The sequence below is a fragment of the Octopus sinensis genome, linkage group LG8 (assembly GCF_006345805.1).
Source record: "Octopus sinensis linkage group LG8, ASM634580v1, whole genome shotgun sequence".
Taxonomy (NCBI): Eukaryota; Metazoa; Mollusca; class Cephalopoda; order Octopoda; family Octopodidae; genus Octopus; species Octopus sinensis.
The window spans coordinates 106,916,437-106,936,436 of NC_043004.1; the positions used below are offsets into that span (position 1 = coordinate 106,916,437).

The 20,000-nt window shown below is 37.5% G+C and overlaps 1 protein-coding gene across 1 annotated transcript in view; it reads right to left on the reverse strand.

Annotated features, from left to right (window-relative positions):
- LOC115214893 overlaps positions 1 to 20,000 on the reverse strand; it is a 142,568-nt gene that overhangs the window by 108,604 nt on the left and 13,964 nt on the right. The window contains exons 3-4 of the mRNA XM_029783924.2: positions 10,407 to 10,555; positions 4,865 to 4,953 (exon numbers count right to left, since the gene is read on the reverse strand). Coding sequence (XP_029639784.1) covers positions 4,865 to 4,953; positions 10,407 to 10,555 — 238 coding nt within the window. The remainder of the gene's footprint in view (positions 1 to 4,864; positions 4,954 to 10,406; positions 10,556 to 20,000) is intronic.

Here is a 20,000-nt window from a genome sequence, read left to right on the forward strand (position 1 = left end):
TTGTTGTTAACATGTTTCGGCTGATATACCCACCAATCTTCATCAGGTGTCTTGGGAAAATTCTCATTCCTAAGGTATTTTTCAATGTAATTATTATTATTATTATTATTATTATTAGTCAGGTCACTGCCTGGAATCGAACTCAGAATCTTGGGGTTAGCAGCCCGCGATCTTAACCACTACACCATATGCCCGTTGTAGTTACATTGTAATTATTAAGTGGAAAATTTTAAGGAGATTTGTCTGTGTTCATGTGGTTGTGAATGTTTTAGTTTTTGCAACAGGAAATATGAGCATGTTTATGCAAAAGACTTGAATGTTATCTGTAACAGGGATTTAAGGACCCTGATGATGAAGAAGTAAAGCATAAGGAATGTTTAAAGATTAGTTAGATGGTTTGTTATTAGAATCAGGAGAAGGTTTTGTGAATAAGTTTAGTGTTAAATATGGAGTATTAAGACTAGCAAACAATTTTTAGAAAAATGCAAGTATCATCATCATCATCATCATTGTTTAACGTCTGCTTTCCATGCTGGCATGGGTTGGAAGGTTTGATAGGAGCCAGTCACGCAGGAGCCTGCACCAGACTTCTGTATCTGTGTTGGCAGGGTTTTTATGGCTGGATGCCTTTTCTAACACCAACCGTCCTGCAGAATGGACTGAGTGCTTTTTACATGGCACAAGCACAGGTGAGGGCAGTTTTAGATTTAAAACTGGCATAGGAAGGAATATCTATGTCAATAGATTGAATGCCTAAAGGTAAATTTAAATCTGAATATTGATTAAAAATGAGGACTATGCATATAGTACAAATAATAATGAATTTTTTGGTATAAAAAAGAAAAGTTAAAAGAGTTAAGTTTCTTTTAGATAAAACAGGACATTTTGTCTGTGAGTAAAGTATTTAGACAGGTCAGTGTCTGAGACATTCTCATGGGCAGTAATTGTAGTGTTTTTCGGTACTCTCTCTTTTACTCTTTTTCTTGTTTCAGTCATTTGATTGCGGCCATGCTGGAGCACCGTCCTTAGTCAAGCAAAACAACCCCAGGACTTATTCTTTGTAAGCCTATTTCTTATTCTATCGGTATCATTTGCCAAACCGATAAGTTACAGGGACGTAAACACACCAGCATCGGTTGTCAAGTGATGTTGGAGGGACAAACACAGACAACACACACACACACATATATACATATATACATATATACAATGAGCTTCTTTCAGTTTCCGTCTACCAAATCCACTCACAAGGCTTTGGTCGGCCCAAGGCTATAGTAGAAGACACTTGCCCAAGGTACCACGCAGTGGGACTGAATCTATAACCATGTGGTTGGTAAGCTAGCTACTTACCACACACACACACAGCCTGTGTTCAATATATTCTTAGTGTCATGTTACTTAAGTTTACATATTGCAAAAAGAAAAGAAAATATTTTAAAGCAAAAAGATTAATTAGGCAATTTAATTGTACACTCAATAGCTTATTAAGTAAATTTGAAGTGATATTTAACTGGCAACTGAGTTGCAGATTAAAAGCTTAAAGGGATATTGTTACTGCTTTAATGTGAAGCATGTTGATTTAGTTGATATATATAAAGAAAATTTAGAAAATGGAGATGTAGCATTAATATAATTTATTATCTGCAAAAATACAACATATTCTCTTACAGCTGTTTCAATTTAGCCTTAAAGATTCAATTACAATAATTAAATCATTGTATTTGGTAAAAATTTCCTCAGAGGTGTCGAAAATATATAGCATTAGGTTATTAGGGGTCGTGTTTTAAAATCACCTCACCTAATATCCTAACAGTATATCTTTTCTACCTCTCTGATAAGATTTTGCCTAATACAATGATTTAATTATTGTAATTGAATCTTTAAGGCTAAATTGAAACAGCTGTAAGAGAATATGTTGTATTTTTGCAGATAATAAATTATATTAATGCTACATCTCCATTTTCTAAATTTTCTTTTAAATACTGATAAACCAAGATTTATATTTAGACCTATCGATTTTATGAATATTATCATTCACAAAAATACTAATTCATTGGACATTACTATACCTCAATGAGGCTATTTTAAACTCTAACTGATTATATATATCAACCTTTTTCACTTCTCGAAGTCCTCGCTCTCTCGTCTATCAACCTTCGCGTATTCCTTTATTAATTTTGCCCATTCAAGTCCTCGCTCTCTCGTCTATCAACCTTCGCCATCTTGAAGTCTGTTTCTTTAGTACACTTCCGCCTTGTCCAAAAATTCCCCTTCCGGTCAACTTATACTTAAAAGACCACCCCACACGTGCTCTCTCATTCACCTAGCAGCTATATCCTGAGTACAGATAATTTGAAAACTTATTTTCACTTCTCGAAGTCCTCGCTCTCTCGTCTATCAACCTTTTTCACTTCTCGAAGTCCTCGCTCTCTCGTCTATCAACCTTTTTCACTTCTCGAAGCCCTCGCTCTCTCGTCTATCAACCTTCGCGTATTCACGGTGCACCCGCCCTTGCCCACCCCCAACACCAATACCGGATATCTCTATATTTTTGCTCCATCTATACCGGATGTCGCTTCTCCCACCACCATTATAGGTGTCTACTCTTCGAACCCCCCTCTTCAATATGCTATTTCACCATGCATTACCCCTCTCGTGATATCCTACGTTCTACTTGTCTAGAACCTGTCATCGTTTCTCCGAACACCCCTCCCCACTGGTGCTCCCCTATATTTCTGCACCCCCTCCCCACATAAAAAGCACCATCTGAACGTGGCCGATGCCAGCACCGATGCAGGTGGCACATAAAAAGCACCAACCGACCGCTGCCGATGCCAGACCCCTCTGGCACCTGTGCAGGTGGCACGTAAAAAGCACCCACTACACTCGCGGAGTGGTTGGCGTTAGGAAGGGCATCCAGCTGTAGAAACACTGCCAGACTAGACTGGAGCCTGGGGCAGCCCCTGGTTCCCCAGACCCCGGTCGAAACCGTCCAACCCGTGCTAGCGCGGAAAACGGACGTTAAACGATGATGATGATGATGATGATACACACACACAAATATACATGTTCAGGAGAGACTGTGTGGTAAGTAGCTTGCTTCCCAATCACAGGGTTCCAGGTTTAGTCCAACTTGTGAGTGGATTTGGTAGATGGAAACTGAAAAAAGCCTGTTGTACACACACACACACATATATATATATATATATATATATATGTGTGTGTGTGTGTGTGTGTGTATGTATTTATGTATTTGTGTGTCTGTGTTTGTCCCCCCGCCATCACTTGACAACTGATGTTGGTGTGTTTATGTCCCCGTAACTTAGCAGTTCGGCAAAAGAGACCTATAGAATAAGTACTAGGCTTACAAAGAATAAGTCTTGGGTTCGATTTGTTTGACGAAAAGCGATGCTCCAATGTGGCTGCAGTCAAATGACTGGAACAAGAAAAAGAAATAAAACAGAAAAAAAGAGAAATGCACATAATACCGTTTTTGGAATGCTGGATATCAAAGGAAAGCTGTAAATACCATGTGAGACTCAAATACACATATCCTGTAAAACTGATGTTGACAATATATATATGTGTGTGTGTGTGTGTGTCAGTGTGTCTCTATCTGTGTGTATTATTCATTTATTTGTTTCTGCCATTTGACTGTGGCCATTCTGGAGCAGCACCGTCTTTAGTCAAACAAATTGACCTCAGGACTTATTCTTTGTACTTATTCTTGTGGGAACGTAAACACACCACAATCGGTTGTCAAGCGACAGTGGGGGGACAAACACTGACACAAGCATACACACACATGTCTATATATTTACGGTGGCACGCTCGTGCCGGTGTCACGCAAAAGAACCCACTACACTCTTGGAGTGGTTGGCGTTAGGAAGGGCATCTAGCTGTAGAAACTCTGCCAGATCTAGACTGGAGCCTGGTGTAGCCATCTGGTTCGCCAGGTCTCAGTCAAATTGTCCAACCCATGCTAGCATGGAAAGCGGATGTTAAATAATGATGATGATATATATATATATAGATAGATAGATAGATAGATAGATAGATAGATAGATACAAAGGGCTTCTTTCAGTTGCCGTCTACCAAATCCACTCACAAGGCTTTGGTCGGCCCAAGGCTATAGTAGAAGACACTTGCCCAAGGTGCTACGCAGTGGGACTGAACCCAGAACCATGTGATTGACAAGCAAGCTACTTACCACACAGCCACTCCTACACACACACACATGAAGGAGATATAAATGCTTACATATAAACATACGCAATGTGTTTTGAGTTATAAAACTAATGAAGGATACTCAATGAATGTTGTATTTTCAGCACAAGTTATAAGATTTAGTAAAACTGTTAATAGAAAATATTTGCTTCTATTAGCTGTTTGATGTTTAATCCTAAATCTTAAAGTGATATTGTTTCGGTTTTAATTTGACGCATTTTGATTTCACCGATCAGAATGTCTGTTTGAATTGTTTGGAAAATATAGTAATTTGTCTCTCACTTTCTTATTGTGTATCAATCCCTTCCACTTTGTACTTCATTCTCCTCTGTAACTTCTAAATTTAGTGATGGGAGTCCTTCTTATGCACATGGGAGCCCTTACGGGTTGGATGGAGAAACAGTGGCTCTCATGCCTTTTGTTATGTTTACAGTTGCTGGTAATTAATTTGTCTGTGTACGTCTTGTACATGTGTATGTTTGCTCATGATTAGAAACATGTCAGTGTGTGTATATATTTATGAGCATGCATTTGTGTGTTTATTTCCTTTGAGCATTGGCATATGTGTAGAGAAAGCTGTATGTGTTTGAAAGAGAGAAGGGATTCTTTTTTGATGAAAGTCAATGAATATCTTACTTTTTCAGTAGATCTTTATATGATGTTTTGGTTTCCCTGTCTCTTCCATTGCTGTCAACCAAAGTCATTGAACATCCTGTCAAAGCAACCTAAAACAATAAAAAAAAACATTGGTGAATTACAAATGGATCATCATCATCATCATCATCGTTTAACGTCCGCTTTCCATGCTGGCATAGGCTGAACGGTTTGACTGAAGACTGGTAAGCCAGGAGGCTGCACCAGGCTCCAATCTGATCTGGCAAAGTTTCAATAGCTGGATGCCCTTCATAGCACCAACCACTCCAAGAGTGTAGTGGGTGCTTTTTATGTGCCACCGGTACGGAAGCCAGTCAGGCGGCACTGGCATCAACCACGTTCAGATGGCGCTTTTTTTGTGCCACCGACACGGGGAGCCAGTCAGGCAGCACTGGCATCGACCCATGCTTGAATGGTGCTTATTAAGTGCCACCAGCAAGGGTGCCAGTCAAATGGCACTGGCATTGGTCACGACTATGATTTCACTTGTTTCAACAGGTCTTCTCAAGCACAGCATGTCACCCAGGGATTCAAGAGTACTTTTAAATGGGTTGGTTATGAAACACTAGTATCATCCACAGCTGCGATACTCCCAGTCACAGCAAATCTCCAAAGGTCTTGGTTTCTTTTCATTGCCTCTTTGAAATCCAATGTACGAAGGTCATGCTTAAACCACCTCATCCCATGTCTTCCTGAGTATACCACTTCCACAGATTAGGATTAATTTTCATATGGATGAGACATGGCTGAGCAGACAAGAAACCTGCCTGCCAACCACATCTTTTCAGTTTTAGTTTTACCATGTTGCACCTAGGGCAAGTATCTTATGAGTATCACCATCACACATGCAGTAGCCTTCATTTGCAGTCTTGTGCAAAAACAAGTCTGGCCAATTGGGCGAAGGGAATTATTACCTTGCCTAGAAAATCTGCTCAAAGAAATCTACTCCAACAAATTGCATCCAACCTATGCAAGCATGGAAAAATGGACATTAAATGATGATGATGATGATGATGATGATGATGGTGATGATGATGATGGTGATGATTTCTTAAAGTTACTAACCATCTATTGTCGAAGACACTTGCTCAGCATGTCATGAGGCAGGACTAGAACCTAAACTGCATGATTCCCAAACAGACTTATTGACTGCAAGATTACGTTTGTCCTTTTATTAATTTTTCTTCACACACACACACATGCAGTTATACATACACACACATATGCATGCATACACTCACACACACACTCATGCATGCACACACACACAAACACACATCACACACTCATGCACATACATATGCACAAATACACATCTGTGATATTTCATCCATGAATGCAAGGTATGTCATTTCATGCTTAAGATATAGAAATGAATTCAAATAACAAATTTTATCATAGAATAAATTTTGTTTTCTGTAGAATCAGTTTGAAAAAGCATACATTATAGAGTCAACCTTTATTATATGGTTTTAATAACTAAAATTGTATGTTCTGGTTTAAATACCAGGAAACATCACTAATGCTCATGTGTGTGTGTGTGTGTATTTAAAGTAATTAAGGAGGATAGTCAAAGCAATTAAGCAATTAAGAATATGAAGGCAGGGAAAGACCATGGTCCATTTGAAATAACTTCTGAGATGTTTGAAATATTCGGCAGGGTGTGACTTATTAATTCCTTTAGTTAATCAGGTTGAACAGGCAACGGTCATATATTTAAAAACTGGTGTAGCAGCATTATAGACAAAGAGAAAACCTTAAATAGAAGTAATTAGAGAGGTAATTACAGAGGTAATTAGAGAGGTATTAAATTGCTGGGTTAGGTCATGAAAGTTATGGAAAGAGTTACAGCCCAAAATAATTGAGAAGAGAATTAATCAAGATGGGATTCAGTTTGGCTTTGTAACACTTTGTTACTTGGGAGACAACTACAGGAGAAGCTTTTAGCTAAAAGCAAGCTATTTTACAAGGCTTTCATTAACCTGGTGAAAGTTCACTCTTTCTGGGATCTTGTGATCTCTGAAGAAGCTAGGGGCAGACCCATACAAATTCTCACTTAACAGTCAGTAAAGTGAGAGTCAGTAATGAGTATGACAATGAACTTAGTGCAAAAGCAGGAGTTCACCAGGACAGGATTCTCAGCCCCACCACATTTATCATAGTACTCCCAGCCATAACAAAGGAGTTTTTAAGACGAGTTGCCTTAGTAACTTACTATATTCTGATAACCTTGTTCTTATTGCAGAATCTGTAGAAGAACTAGAAAAGAATCTAGAGGTGTAGAAGCAAAGGGTCTTAATGTTAACTTAGCAGAAATCAAAGTTTTGGTAAGCAGGAAAACAGCCAGGGCAGACAAAAATTCCATAGGGTGCACCCTGTGCAAGTTATGGACATGAATGGTACAGTGAAATCATTGGGAAGGTTAATGGAAAAAATAAATTTTGTATGTAGCAAATATTCCAGTTTAATAAACACTATGTAAACATGGGAAATAGATTCTCTCAAATGCCAAGAAGGTTCCTTAAAGTTAACTGATCTCAAGATGTTGAATCTTACTTTGGAGATGACAATGGACAAGATAATTGTCATTTCACTATGCTCAATAAGACCTGCCCATCATGGTGAAATTGAGCTCCTAGAAGCATTATGTTTAGTCTATACACTCACCAAGCTCAGTCCCTACTGTTGCACCTGTCCCATCAAGCTTTCCTCACCTTTCATCTTCCTAACATCTATCCCTCCATCAACCTTATCACAATGAGACTCTCAGCTGCTGCAATGATTTGACAGCAGAATCTGTACATAATTCTTTCCCTTGAGCTATTAGTTACTTCCCACTCTCTCTGGAATCACTTCTTTTAACATCCATCCTTTATTCTCAATATCATCCTTTCCTACTCACTTTTCTCCTGTCTACCCTTTTCTTTTCCTCAGGTATCTCTCCCTCCTCTCTGAGCTGCATCCCAGAGCTGCAACACCTCATCTTTAATACCCTGTCATATCTGCTATCACTCAAGGCCCTTTCATGTCTGCAATCAACAGCCCCACAACTTTTGGTGAACCTGTGGTGCTATTTGAGACCAAAAATCTGAATTACTATCACCTGAACATTTCAGGGTAGTGTATTCAGTGCTAAAAAGAAAACCACCAGGAAGACTTCAGAGCATTTGAAATCCAGAAAATGCCCAGGATCTGAGACAATCTGTTCTACCATTTATCAAATGCTTACCATAAACCCGCTTCTCCTTTGGGATTGCCTGAATGAACTGTCGGGAGAATTTTATATACTGATTGCAAATTCCATCCACACAAAATGATGGTTGTTCAGGAAGTTTATGAATGTGATTGAGAAAACTGCATAGCATGCTGTGATGTTATCCTTTTCAATGTTCCTGCAGATGCTGTTCTTTTCACAAGTGACAAAGCCTACTTTCACACATCTGGCAAAATTTTTACTACTGGGCAGAAAATATTCGTAATCATCATCACCACCACCACCACCACCACCGTCGTCGTCGTCGTCGTCGTCTTCGTCGTCGTCGTCGTCTTCGTCGTCGTCGTCGTCTTCGTCGTCGTCGTCGTCGTCGTCGTCTTCGTCGTCGTCGTCGTCTTCGTCGTCATCGTCATCATCATCATCATCATCATCATCATCATCATCATCATCGTCATCATCGTCATCATCATCATTTAATGCTTGCCTTCCATGCTAGCATGGGTGAGACACAGCTTCATGAAAAACCTTTAACAGCAAACAGTTTACTGTGCTGTGTGCTACTCCAGATTTTGGTATTTGTGGCCCATATTTTCTTTTTCTGTTTTTTTGAGAAGAGAAGCCAAGTGGTTGTAGTAACATCAAATTGGAATGGAGCTGCTATGAAACTTTCTGAAACCAAAACTCACAGAACTTGGAAATTCAAATATATGGTTTGAAACAGGATGGAACTACCACTTACATAAGATCAATGGAAATTTTGGAAGAACTGTTTCTAGGACACTTGATGACCCTACATAGGGATTCTGAATGGCCTGCAAATTCACCTAATCTCAATCTTCATAATTATTTTCTCCAGACTTACCAGAAACTTGATGCCTACAAACCTTGATCAACAACTATTGGCAAATTGAAGGCTGGTAAAGGCCAAACAGTTGCAGGAATATCACCAGAAATGACTTACTGAGTGATGGAAATTACCATTTGGAGGATATTATTTCCAAAACCAAATTAAACAAACCGTATTTCTTCATGTTAACATTATAAAAATATTTTTCGAATAACATTTATTTTAGCCCTTTTGTCAACCTTCCATATTTTGCAGGTAAACAAAAAGTCTGGACACGTTAAAAGCATCCAGTACACTTTGTAAACTGCTTGGTATGAAGAAGGGAATCCTGCTGTATATATATATATATGCTAAAGCAGACAATAGAGCTTGGTACAGTCCTCTGGTTTGCCAGCTCCGGCCAAACTGTCCAGCCAATGCCAATGTGGAAAACATGTTCAACGATGGTCTCTCTCTCTCTCACACACACACACGCATGCATATATATATATATATATATATATATATACATGATACAGGAGTGGCTGTGTGGTAAGTAGCTTGCTTACCAGCCACAGGGTTCTGGGTTCAGTCCCACTGCATGGCACCTTGGTCAAGTGTCTTCTGCTATAGCCTCAGGCTGACCAAGCCTTGTGAGTGGATTTGGTAGATGGAAACTGAAAGCAGCCCATCGCATGTGTGTACGTGTGTGTGTATACATGTGTATATGTGTGCGTGTGTGTGTGTGTGTGTGTGTGTGTGTGTGTATTTTGCATGTGTGTATATATATTTACAATGCTGGATACTCAGGAGGTGACTTTTAACATGATTATATAATGTTTCAATAACAATTATGTAATCCTGACAGTAAGTTGCTGAAATGCTTATAAATTATATAAAGCATAAAATGCCTTGTTTTCTATATTTTATTGACTAAATATGTTTATATATATATATATATATGTATATATGCGTGCATGTATGTATGTATGTATGTATGTCTATATATAATCATCATCGTCAACATTCAACAACCATTTTCCATGCTGGTATAGGTCGGACAGTTTGAGAGGAGCTAGGGAAATCCTGAAAGCTTCTAATGGACTGTTTTGCCATAGTTTTTTGCTGCTGAATACCTTTCCTAATGCCATATCCTTCACCCTAATTATACAAGTCATCTAGATAACAACAAAATAAAGGTAGTGTATCTTCAATGAAACAAGTCTGTCAGAAGCTTTCACGTTAATCTTTTGTTTACTTTAGAGAATATTCAGATGCTTTTACATCATCTGTAATCTGACATTTAAAGGCTTTCATATAAGTTATACAAGTTATACATTATACATACTTCTAGCATTAAATACATAAATATTTATATTCACATAATTTTATATGACATGATCACATATAATATTTATATATCAATGTATATTGAAGTAAATAAGGAAATAGATTAATTATCAAGTGATATTTCATAATAATACCTTAATATTTTCATGGCATTTACATGGTGTAAAGACAAGGACATTACAGGTTAACTGTCCTCCTGCCGGAACTGCTTCTATTCCAATAAAATTTGCAGATGCCTCAGTAGTGTACTCATATATATATTTTGAATTCGGCTTAAACCAACCTAGAATTAAAAAAGAAAAATAAAGATGGTGTTAAGAGCAACAACCACAACATTAGCAAAAACAACAACAACAATAATCCTTTGTAATAAAGGCACAAGGCCTGAAATTCGGGGGAGGGGACAAATCGATTACATTGACCCCAGTATGCAACTGGTACTTGATTTATCAACTCCAAAAGGATGAAAGCCAAAGTCAACCTCAGCAGATTTGAACTCAGAATGTAGTGAAGGGTGAAATACTGCTAAGCATTTTGTTCAGCATTCTAGCAATTCTGCCAGCTCCTTGCCTTAATAATAATGATGATGACAATAATAATAAAAATGATAAATGCTTGACCTTAACCAGTTGAGCATGTCCCTTAGTGGCTGACGATATGTGCATCTCTGATCACAAGCAGAAGTAGTGGGGGAGCATCATAGCCATATGTTGAGAGGAATTCTTTGGGGTTTGAATAATTCGCCTTTGGAAACATGTGTGCTTGTTCATCATCCTTAAACAATCCTTATTCAGGGACCTTTTGAGCAGGATGGGCTACTCAACCAGAAGAAAATTCTAACTGGGCCCCACCTGCAAGGTCATGTGCTGTTTATCTTGTTATGAGATCACCATGTCACGCACTTATGGTTGTGATGCATGTGCCTAGTGTACCCTTATCAGATGAGTAGTCATGATGGGTATACTGGGCTTCATATATTTTACCCCAGTGTCACTTTGATGGCATGCAAAGCTCTCTCACTTAATAATAATAATAATAATAATAATAATAATAATAATAATAATAATAATAATAATAATAATAATAAATCAGCAAACAATCAGCAAACAATCAACGCTACTGAGCAACAAAAAGAGAACGAAAATACTCCGCAAATATAACATCACAGAGAAAGATTTGCCTGAAATAAAAGAAAAGCTGAAGCAAGATATCCTTGCCAAAGCACAAAGGATCCGCTGGTACAAGAAACGCCAACGCTTCTTTGAAGAAAACAAAAAGTTCAACTCCAACCCCAAAAAGTTCTACCAAGAACTGGGCAAAAATAAAATAGAAGTCACTGCAGCACCAACGGCAGAAGAATTGGAAGAATTCTGGAGAGAAATATGGTCGGCGAACGAACCACCAAAAAAAAAGGAGTATCAAAATAACAAATTCGGCATCTGAACAACTTTGGACCCCCATAACAACTGAAGAGGTCACCCAGGCACTGCAAAGACTAAGCAACTGGAAGGCACCTGGGCATGACAAGATCCCCAACTTCTGGTTGAAATATCTAACAGGAATGCACAAAAAGCTGGCTGAAAACTTTAACAACGTACTAGCAGAGCCAGAGACAATGCCTGAATGGCTCACGAAGGGGAAAACCATCTTAATTCCCAAATCAAATGAAACAGAAAAACCAGAAAACTACAGACCAATAACCTGCCTCCCTACTATGTTCAAGGCATTTACTGCAGTGATATCACAAAGGCTGAACAAGCACCTGGACGAAAACAGACTGTTCCCAGAAGAGCAGAAAGGATGCCGCAAAGGCTCATATGGCTGTAAAGATCAACTAATGATTAATAAAGCCATAACTGAAGACAGCCACAGAAAGAAGAAAAGCCTCAGTATGGCCTGGATTGACTACAAAAAGGCGTTTGATAGCATCCCCCACACATGGATCCTCGAAACACTAGCTATTAACAAAGTAGCACCAACAATCATAAAATTCATAGAGCACTCTATGAATAAATGGCAAACAGTCCTACACCTCCAAACAAAAGAGGGACTCATGAAAACCAAAGACATCCCCATTAGAAGAGGAATATTCCAGGGAGACACGCTCTCTCCACTCCTTTTCTGCTTGGCACTGTCACCTCTATCTGATATGCTAAATAGAACTGGATGCGGATATAAATGTTACGGCAAAACGATCAGCCACCTTTTATATATGGATGACCTAAAACTATACGCTGCAAATGACAAACAGCTGGAAACACTATTAAAGACAGTTCATGGATTTACCAAAGAAATAGATATGAAATTTGGATTAGAAAAATGCGCCAAAGTAACCATGAAAAGAGGAAAACTAGTTAAGAGTAACAACATCACACTAGATAAAACCAATGAAATAAAAGAATTAGACCAAAGCCAAACTTACAAATACTTAGGAATCCATGAACTAGATAAGACACAACACACACAAATGAAAGAGAAAATAAAAAAAGAATATTATAGACGAGTTAGATCAATACTAAACACAGAGCTCAATGCTAAAAACAAGATAATAGGTATCAACACTTTAGCTGTCCCAGTTATAAGTTACAGCTACAATATCCTTAACTGGACACGAAATGAACTAACCAAAATAGATAGGAAAACAAGAAAAATAATGACAGGATCTAGGATGCATCACCCAAAATCTGACATAGAAAGACTATATATACAACGTATAGAAGGTGGTAGAAGCCTTATACAGCTGGAAAACTACTATAAAATAACCACCATAGGACTGCAAAAATATCTACTTCAGAAGGAAGGAAAACTGATCCAGATAGCGGCAAAACACGAGCAAAACAAAAAACTGTTCTCAGTATTTAAGGAAGCTGACAAATACAAACAAGAAATCATACCACCTAATAAATATGAAGAAGAAGAAGATGAAGAAACAACAAAAGCTATAAAACAAATGAAATCCAAACTAAAAATAGAACAGCAACGAACCATGATAAAACGATGGCAAGAAAAGCCCCTTCATGGTAAATACTGGACTAAACTAAACGCAAAAGAAATAGACAAAGAAAAATCCCAGCAATGGTTGAGAAGCTCAGGACTCAAAGTAGAAACAGAGGGATTTAATTGCAGCACAAGACCAAAGCCTCCCCACCAGAAATTACCAAAAACATGTAATAAAAAGAAATATAACAAGTAACTGCAGAATATGTGGAGATGGACAAGAAACAATAAATCATATCTCTAGCTGCCCAGTCCTGGCTAAGAAGGAATATATTCACAGACATGACAGAGCTGGAACCTACATACATTGGAAGCTATGCCAACATTATGGAATAACAACAGAAAAAAGATGGTATAGGCACACACCAGAAAAGGTCACAGAAAACGAGAAAGCAACCATACTCTGGGATATGCCGATACACACAGACAGAGAAATTAAGGCCAACAGACCAGATATAGTTGTCAGAGACCATGAAGAAAAAAAATGCTTTCTAATTGATGTATCAATACCGGCTAATGACAACGTGTCTCTAAAAGAAATGGAGAAACTCTCAAAATACAAAGACCTGGAAATAGAGGTAACTAGAATGTGGAATCTGAAAACAGAAACAATTCCTATCATAGTAGGTGCATTAGGCATGATAAAAAATATTCAGACAAATACATAACAAAAACACCAGGACTTACAAACACATATAACATACAGAAAATTGCACTACTAGGCACTGCACACATCCTACGCAGAACACTTTCCATACAATAACCATCAGAGCATCACAACAAATCACAGCACATACCCAAGGCACACAGAGCTGCGCTCGGTAGTGAAGTGAAAGCACGCTATAAAAATAAAACTACTGAATAATAATAATAATAATAATGGTTTCAGATTTTGGCACATGGCCAGCAGTTTTGGGAGAGGGGCTAAATCGATTACATTGACCCCATTCCTGAACTGGTACTTATTGATCCCAGAAGGATTAAAGGCAAAGTTGATCCTGGTAGAATTTGAACTCAGATTGTAAAGGTGAACAAAAAGTCATTTTCTCCAGTGTTCTAACAATTCTATCAGCTCACCATCTTTACAATAATAATAATAATAATAAATGTTTGTTGGTTAAGACTGCAGCCATGCTGAAGCATTGCCTAGAAGGGTCTAGCTGAACAAATTGACCCCTGTGCTTATTTTATTTATTCATCTATCTAATTTTTTAAAGCATAGTTCTTATTCTATCACTGTCTTTTACCAAGCTGCTAAGTTATGAGGATGTAAACAAACCAAGCCCAACTGTCAAGTGGAAAGAGTGACAAACGCAAACACCAAGACATATATACTCTCATATATATAAATTGAACTGAATCACAAATCACATGGTTGTAAAGAGAGCTTCTTAACCACACAATGATGCCTAAGCCAATAGAATTTATTTAAGGTCTGGTCACACGTAAAATGCACCATTTCAGTATGGTTGATGCCAATGACGCCTGACTGATTCCCATGTCGGTGGCACATAAAAAGCACCATCCAAGTATGGTCAATGCTAGTGCTGTCTGACTGGCTCCCGTGCTGGTGGTATGGTCGTTGCCAGTCCCACCTGACTGGCTCCTGTGCCAGTGACATGTAAAGAGCACCATTCGAGCGTGGTTGTTGCCAGTGCCACCTGACTGGCACCCGTTCCGGTGGCACTTAAAAAGCACCCACTACATTCTGAGAGTGGTTGGCACTAAGAAGGGCATCCAACTGTAGAAACCTTGCCAGAACAGATTGGAGGCTGATACAACCTCCTGGCTTGCCACTCCTCAGACAAACCGTCCAACCCATGCCAGTATGGAAAGCGGACGTACGATGATGATGATGATGATGATGATGATGATCAGCACACAATTTAAAAGTTATTTTGTAAGCATATAATAACATTCGATTATATTGAAAATCGTTTCATACAAAACTTTTGAAAGTTTTACTCAATCTCACTGGACAGAATTGAAAATTCTATTAAGTACTTCGCAAAAACACACAACACTCACATTTTAAAAATACGAAATACTGATTAGAATACCAAGACCACAACTGCTAAGTTAATATCTACAGTGAAATTTCAGTGTCACAATCTAAAAATGGTATGAGAGTAAACAGAATGAAATAAAAACTAAACAAAATCATTGGTCAAACCAAAAGAACAAACAGAATACCATTCATATGCGTTTGCTTTTCTTTCCCACATTTTTTTCCCTTTCTTTCCTACTTTTCATTTTAGGTCATTCTACTTTATTTTGTATCTTTTATCTCTTACTTGTTTCAATCATTGGACTGCAGCCATTCTAGGGACATCACCTTGAAGGGTTTTAGTCTTTTTAATTCAAAGATTTCTGTTCACCGCCAATGATTTTGATTTGGCCTTATCCTTTCCCTTAAAGTTGTGAAAATGGTAATGAAATCTAGATTTCAAATTTATTGCAGTAGCACCTATTACACTCCTCAGTAACTATGTATTACTTAACATAAATAAATATATATATATATATAAATATTATATAGAGGGTACTATAATTCATAGGTACTGCATGCTAGGAAGGACTTTTGCAGTCAAAACTACTAAAATAAACAAGTTGGTACCGAAATGCATTGCGAATAAGCCCGCCATTTTCATAGATATGTAAAGATAAACACTCGTACATACTGCGGCGAATTCTACGGTTGGCTGTCGGGTTTGTAATGTTGTGTTTTTTCTTATATGTCTTGAGTTCGTTGCACTGAAGAGCATAGAATGCATATTCTGCATTGATTGCGAAATCACAGGTGATATGTAACTAAATTCTGTTTCTAAATGACTTGCTTTGAAGTTTTGCATTCGGTACAATTTGTTTATTTTAGTAGTTTTGACTGCAAAAGTCCCTCCTAGCGTGCGGTACCTATGAATAATAGTACCCTCTATATAATATAAATAAATATTTTCAAAGTGGAAAAATTTACAGATTTTTTCTCTTACGAGGTTTTTCACACTAACTACTGATAATTTCTTATAAAGATTTTATCCTTAATTTTAAATTTATATATATATATATATACTCGGACATATATTTATATGTATGCATGTGTGTGTGCGTGTGTGTGTTAAATTTTATCATTTAATTCTGTTTGTTATAAAAATTATCTTTTCTCATAGACTCGTATTTTCGCCAAAATATTTGGCAGAACAAATTTGCCAGAAGAAATGAAATGAATAACTAACAATATGAATTTATGGAATGTTATCTAATATTTTATGTAATATTCTCGTATTTGGAATAAACCACGCTGTTGAAACTCGTGTTGTGATGGTTTGAGCTAGCCATTTGTTCTTATTTGCTACACACATGCACATGCTCGCACGCACATACACACATGCATATATACACACACATATGCATTATATATATATATATATATATTATATATATATAATGCCTTGTGAGTGGATTTGGTAGACGGACACTGATAGAAGCCTGTCGTATATATGTATATATATATATGTATGTGTGTGTTTGTGTGTCTGTGTTTGTCCCCCTAGCATTGCTTGACAACCGATGCTGGTGTGTTTACGTCCCCGTCACTTAGCGGTTCGGCAAAAGAGACTGATAGAATAAGTACTGGGCTTACAAAGAATAAGTCCGGGGTCGATTTTGCTCGACTAAAAGCGGTGCTCCAGCATGGCCGCAGTCAAATGACTGAAACAAGTAAAAGAGAAAAGAGTAAAGAGTATATATATATGTTGTTGTTGTATTTAGGAATGGTCATTTTGCCAGTTTAGCCAATAAAAACACACGCACTATATATTTGGTGTTAATTTGCTTCAGCGTTATTTATTTTTTACATTAATCTTAATCTTATTTCGGCCACAGTTCTTTCGTCACACTTCTGTGACCTCATCAGTGGTTCTTTGCTTTCTTCTTTCTTATTTGTGTGTCTCTCCTTACTAACGGTCAATGGCTGATCGTTAGTAAGGAGAGACATTTATATATATGTAAAATATGCTTGATTCATTTTATTTGTATCACAATGGAAAAGTAATGTGAATTAAAAGATAAAAAGATATGCCTATAAGAACAAGTGTAAAAGAAACCGCATCAACCGCATCTTCTCCATTTTGTTTTATTGACTTTTTGATATATATATATATATATATATATATATATATATATATATATATATATATATATCGAAACATAAAAGACTTTCTCACCTTCCCAAGAATCAAACTAACTATGACTTAACTTTCCTCTTACACAGTCTCCAAGGAAGGGATATTATTAATAAATATCCTAGAAACAGCTGTAAGACCTTCTATCAATAAATGCTCTAATATCTATACAGCCTTGGTTTTTTATATCTTATTACGCAAAAAATTCTTATATACACACGCTGACATAGAACCAACGTTGAACACTTTATTCGCAATATTACCGAATCTGGAACTTAACTATGGTCTGTCTATAGCACTTATTCAGCATTACCTGACACCTTTGGGTCTCAATGATACCATTATCTCCAATATATATATATATTGGGTCATCCCATAAATAATGCAGTTTTTTCAATACTTCCTTTATTTTTCAGAATAAAGATAAACAAAGTTCTTTTTGAATCTAAAATATACTCTTTTTCATTATCTACAATGCTCTTCCATCTATCTGGTTGACTTGCAAGGCTCCGCTTTCAAAATTTGCTTATCTGTGATGAAAAATACTTCTTCAGTACTGTTCTGACCTCGTCTACAGAATTCATATATTTTCCCGTCCAAATGACTTTGAAGACTGCGGAATAAATGACAATCAGACGGGGCAACGTCCGGTGAATATGGTGAGTGACGCATCATTTCCCATTTAACTGCTCCTGCTCTTGGAATGTCATTTTTGCTGTATGTGATCGATAATTATCTTGATGAAAGAACATCTTTCGTCTTCAAACCAAACATGGTCGTTTTTCTAGCGCTCGCAGTAGATCTCCTTTGCTATCGTTTAGTTTGGATTTACAAAATTCAAAGTATACTAAACCTTTCATATCCTATCAAACAGATAACAACACCTTACGTGGGTGAAAACCTTCTTTAGCCTGGAGTGCCGGTGTTTTTCCTTTCCCTATCATCTGTGTTCGGCGTTTCGCATTATTATAGGGAACCCATTTCTCGTCACCAATCACTATTCGATCCAAAAAAGGTTCATTCGTGAGACACGACAGCAAGAAGAGCACACATTCGCTCTTTGCGCGCGATTAGACTCGGAAAGTTTGTGAGGAACCCATTGACCTAATATGCTGACTTTTCCGACAGCACGCAGGTGTCGTTGAATGGCTGAATGACCAAATCCAAGTTTCTCTGCTAGTTCCTCAACAGTTACGATGGGATTTTGTTTCCCCAGGGTTTGCAGGACGTCCTTGTCGAGCTCTGCAGATCTTCCAGGACGAAGCTCATCTTCTTGGCTGCAGTTTCCGGCTCGGAATATCTGGAAATATCGTTGACACTGGCTTACGTTTATATTCCTTGCACTTTCCGTTGCCTTTATTGAACTCATAAAGCAAAATATGCCAAATATGCTCCTTTGTCATTTCCATCATTGCTTTGAAAAAATAACTGTTAAAATCGACTGCACTCTTCAAAACTTGCACTAAGAATAAAGTAAAATTACTACCTGCTTTTATAGCAAGTTGATGCAAGCAGTTTATGCCACCCCACTCCAACTTTTAGTTCATGAAATTGAAAAAAAAACGCATTATTTATGGAATGACCCTAATAATATATAATATATATATATATATATATATATATATATATATATATATATATATATATATATATATAGATGTATATTGTTTTGTTTTGTTGGATTTAGATGTTCCTATTTAAGTAGTTAATAAATAATATGAATTGGTAATATCTGTAAGTCTATGATTGAAATGAATCTGTTCCTCCATTTTCTTATTTGTGTAAGCAATATGAACGCACGTGGTCGCATTGTGTAGGGAATACGATCGCACGTGGTTCTATTCTTAACGAATTATTACAAGCCATAAATACATGCAGTAACAACAGAACATAAGTGAATCGACGACAAGTCTTGCTGTGGAGAGATAAATATTATTTATTTTACAACCGTGTCAATGTTAGGAGTTCGTAAACGTTAACACGTGTGTGCACATGCAACACGTGTTTGTGTCTGTGTGTTCGTGTGTGTGACAGAACAATCAGAGTGAATGCGTTTGGCATAGAAGGGTACAGAACATAGAATATATAATGGAAATTGGTTTACTGTTCGTATGGCGAAGACGTTGGAAACGACTTGAAGTTGATACAAGACGGTGGAGACGGCGAAGATAGTAGGCTATCTGTGATTGTGTACATTAGCGTCGTAGCTAGTGGTAGCAGGAACAATCGTATATCGCTTGGTTGAGTAGCGCTGTGGCCTAAAGTTAGTTCTTAGAAGAACTGGAACCAAAGACAAAAAGTGTCTGAAAACACTCCTTTATATACCGGTTGGGTGGCTCAAACGAGCCTCAGAAATGGAATCTTAACCAAAGGCCGTGATTGGTTGTTTTGGGGACAGTGGAGCGAACATAAGTAGAGACAAATCGCGTCACGTGTCAACCAATCAGGTTAGTGTTTACAACAGGAACAAGTTGGCCAAAGATGGCTGTAACCTCAAACGAGATCATTTCTGCTTTGCCTAGTGAAGATATTAGAAATCGCTATAGTCAT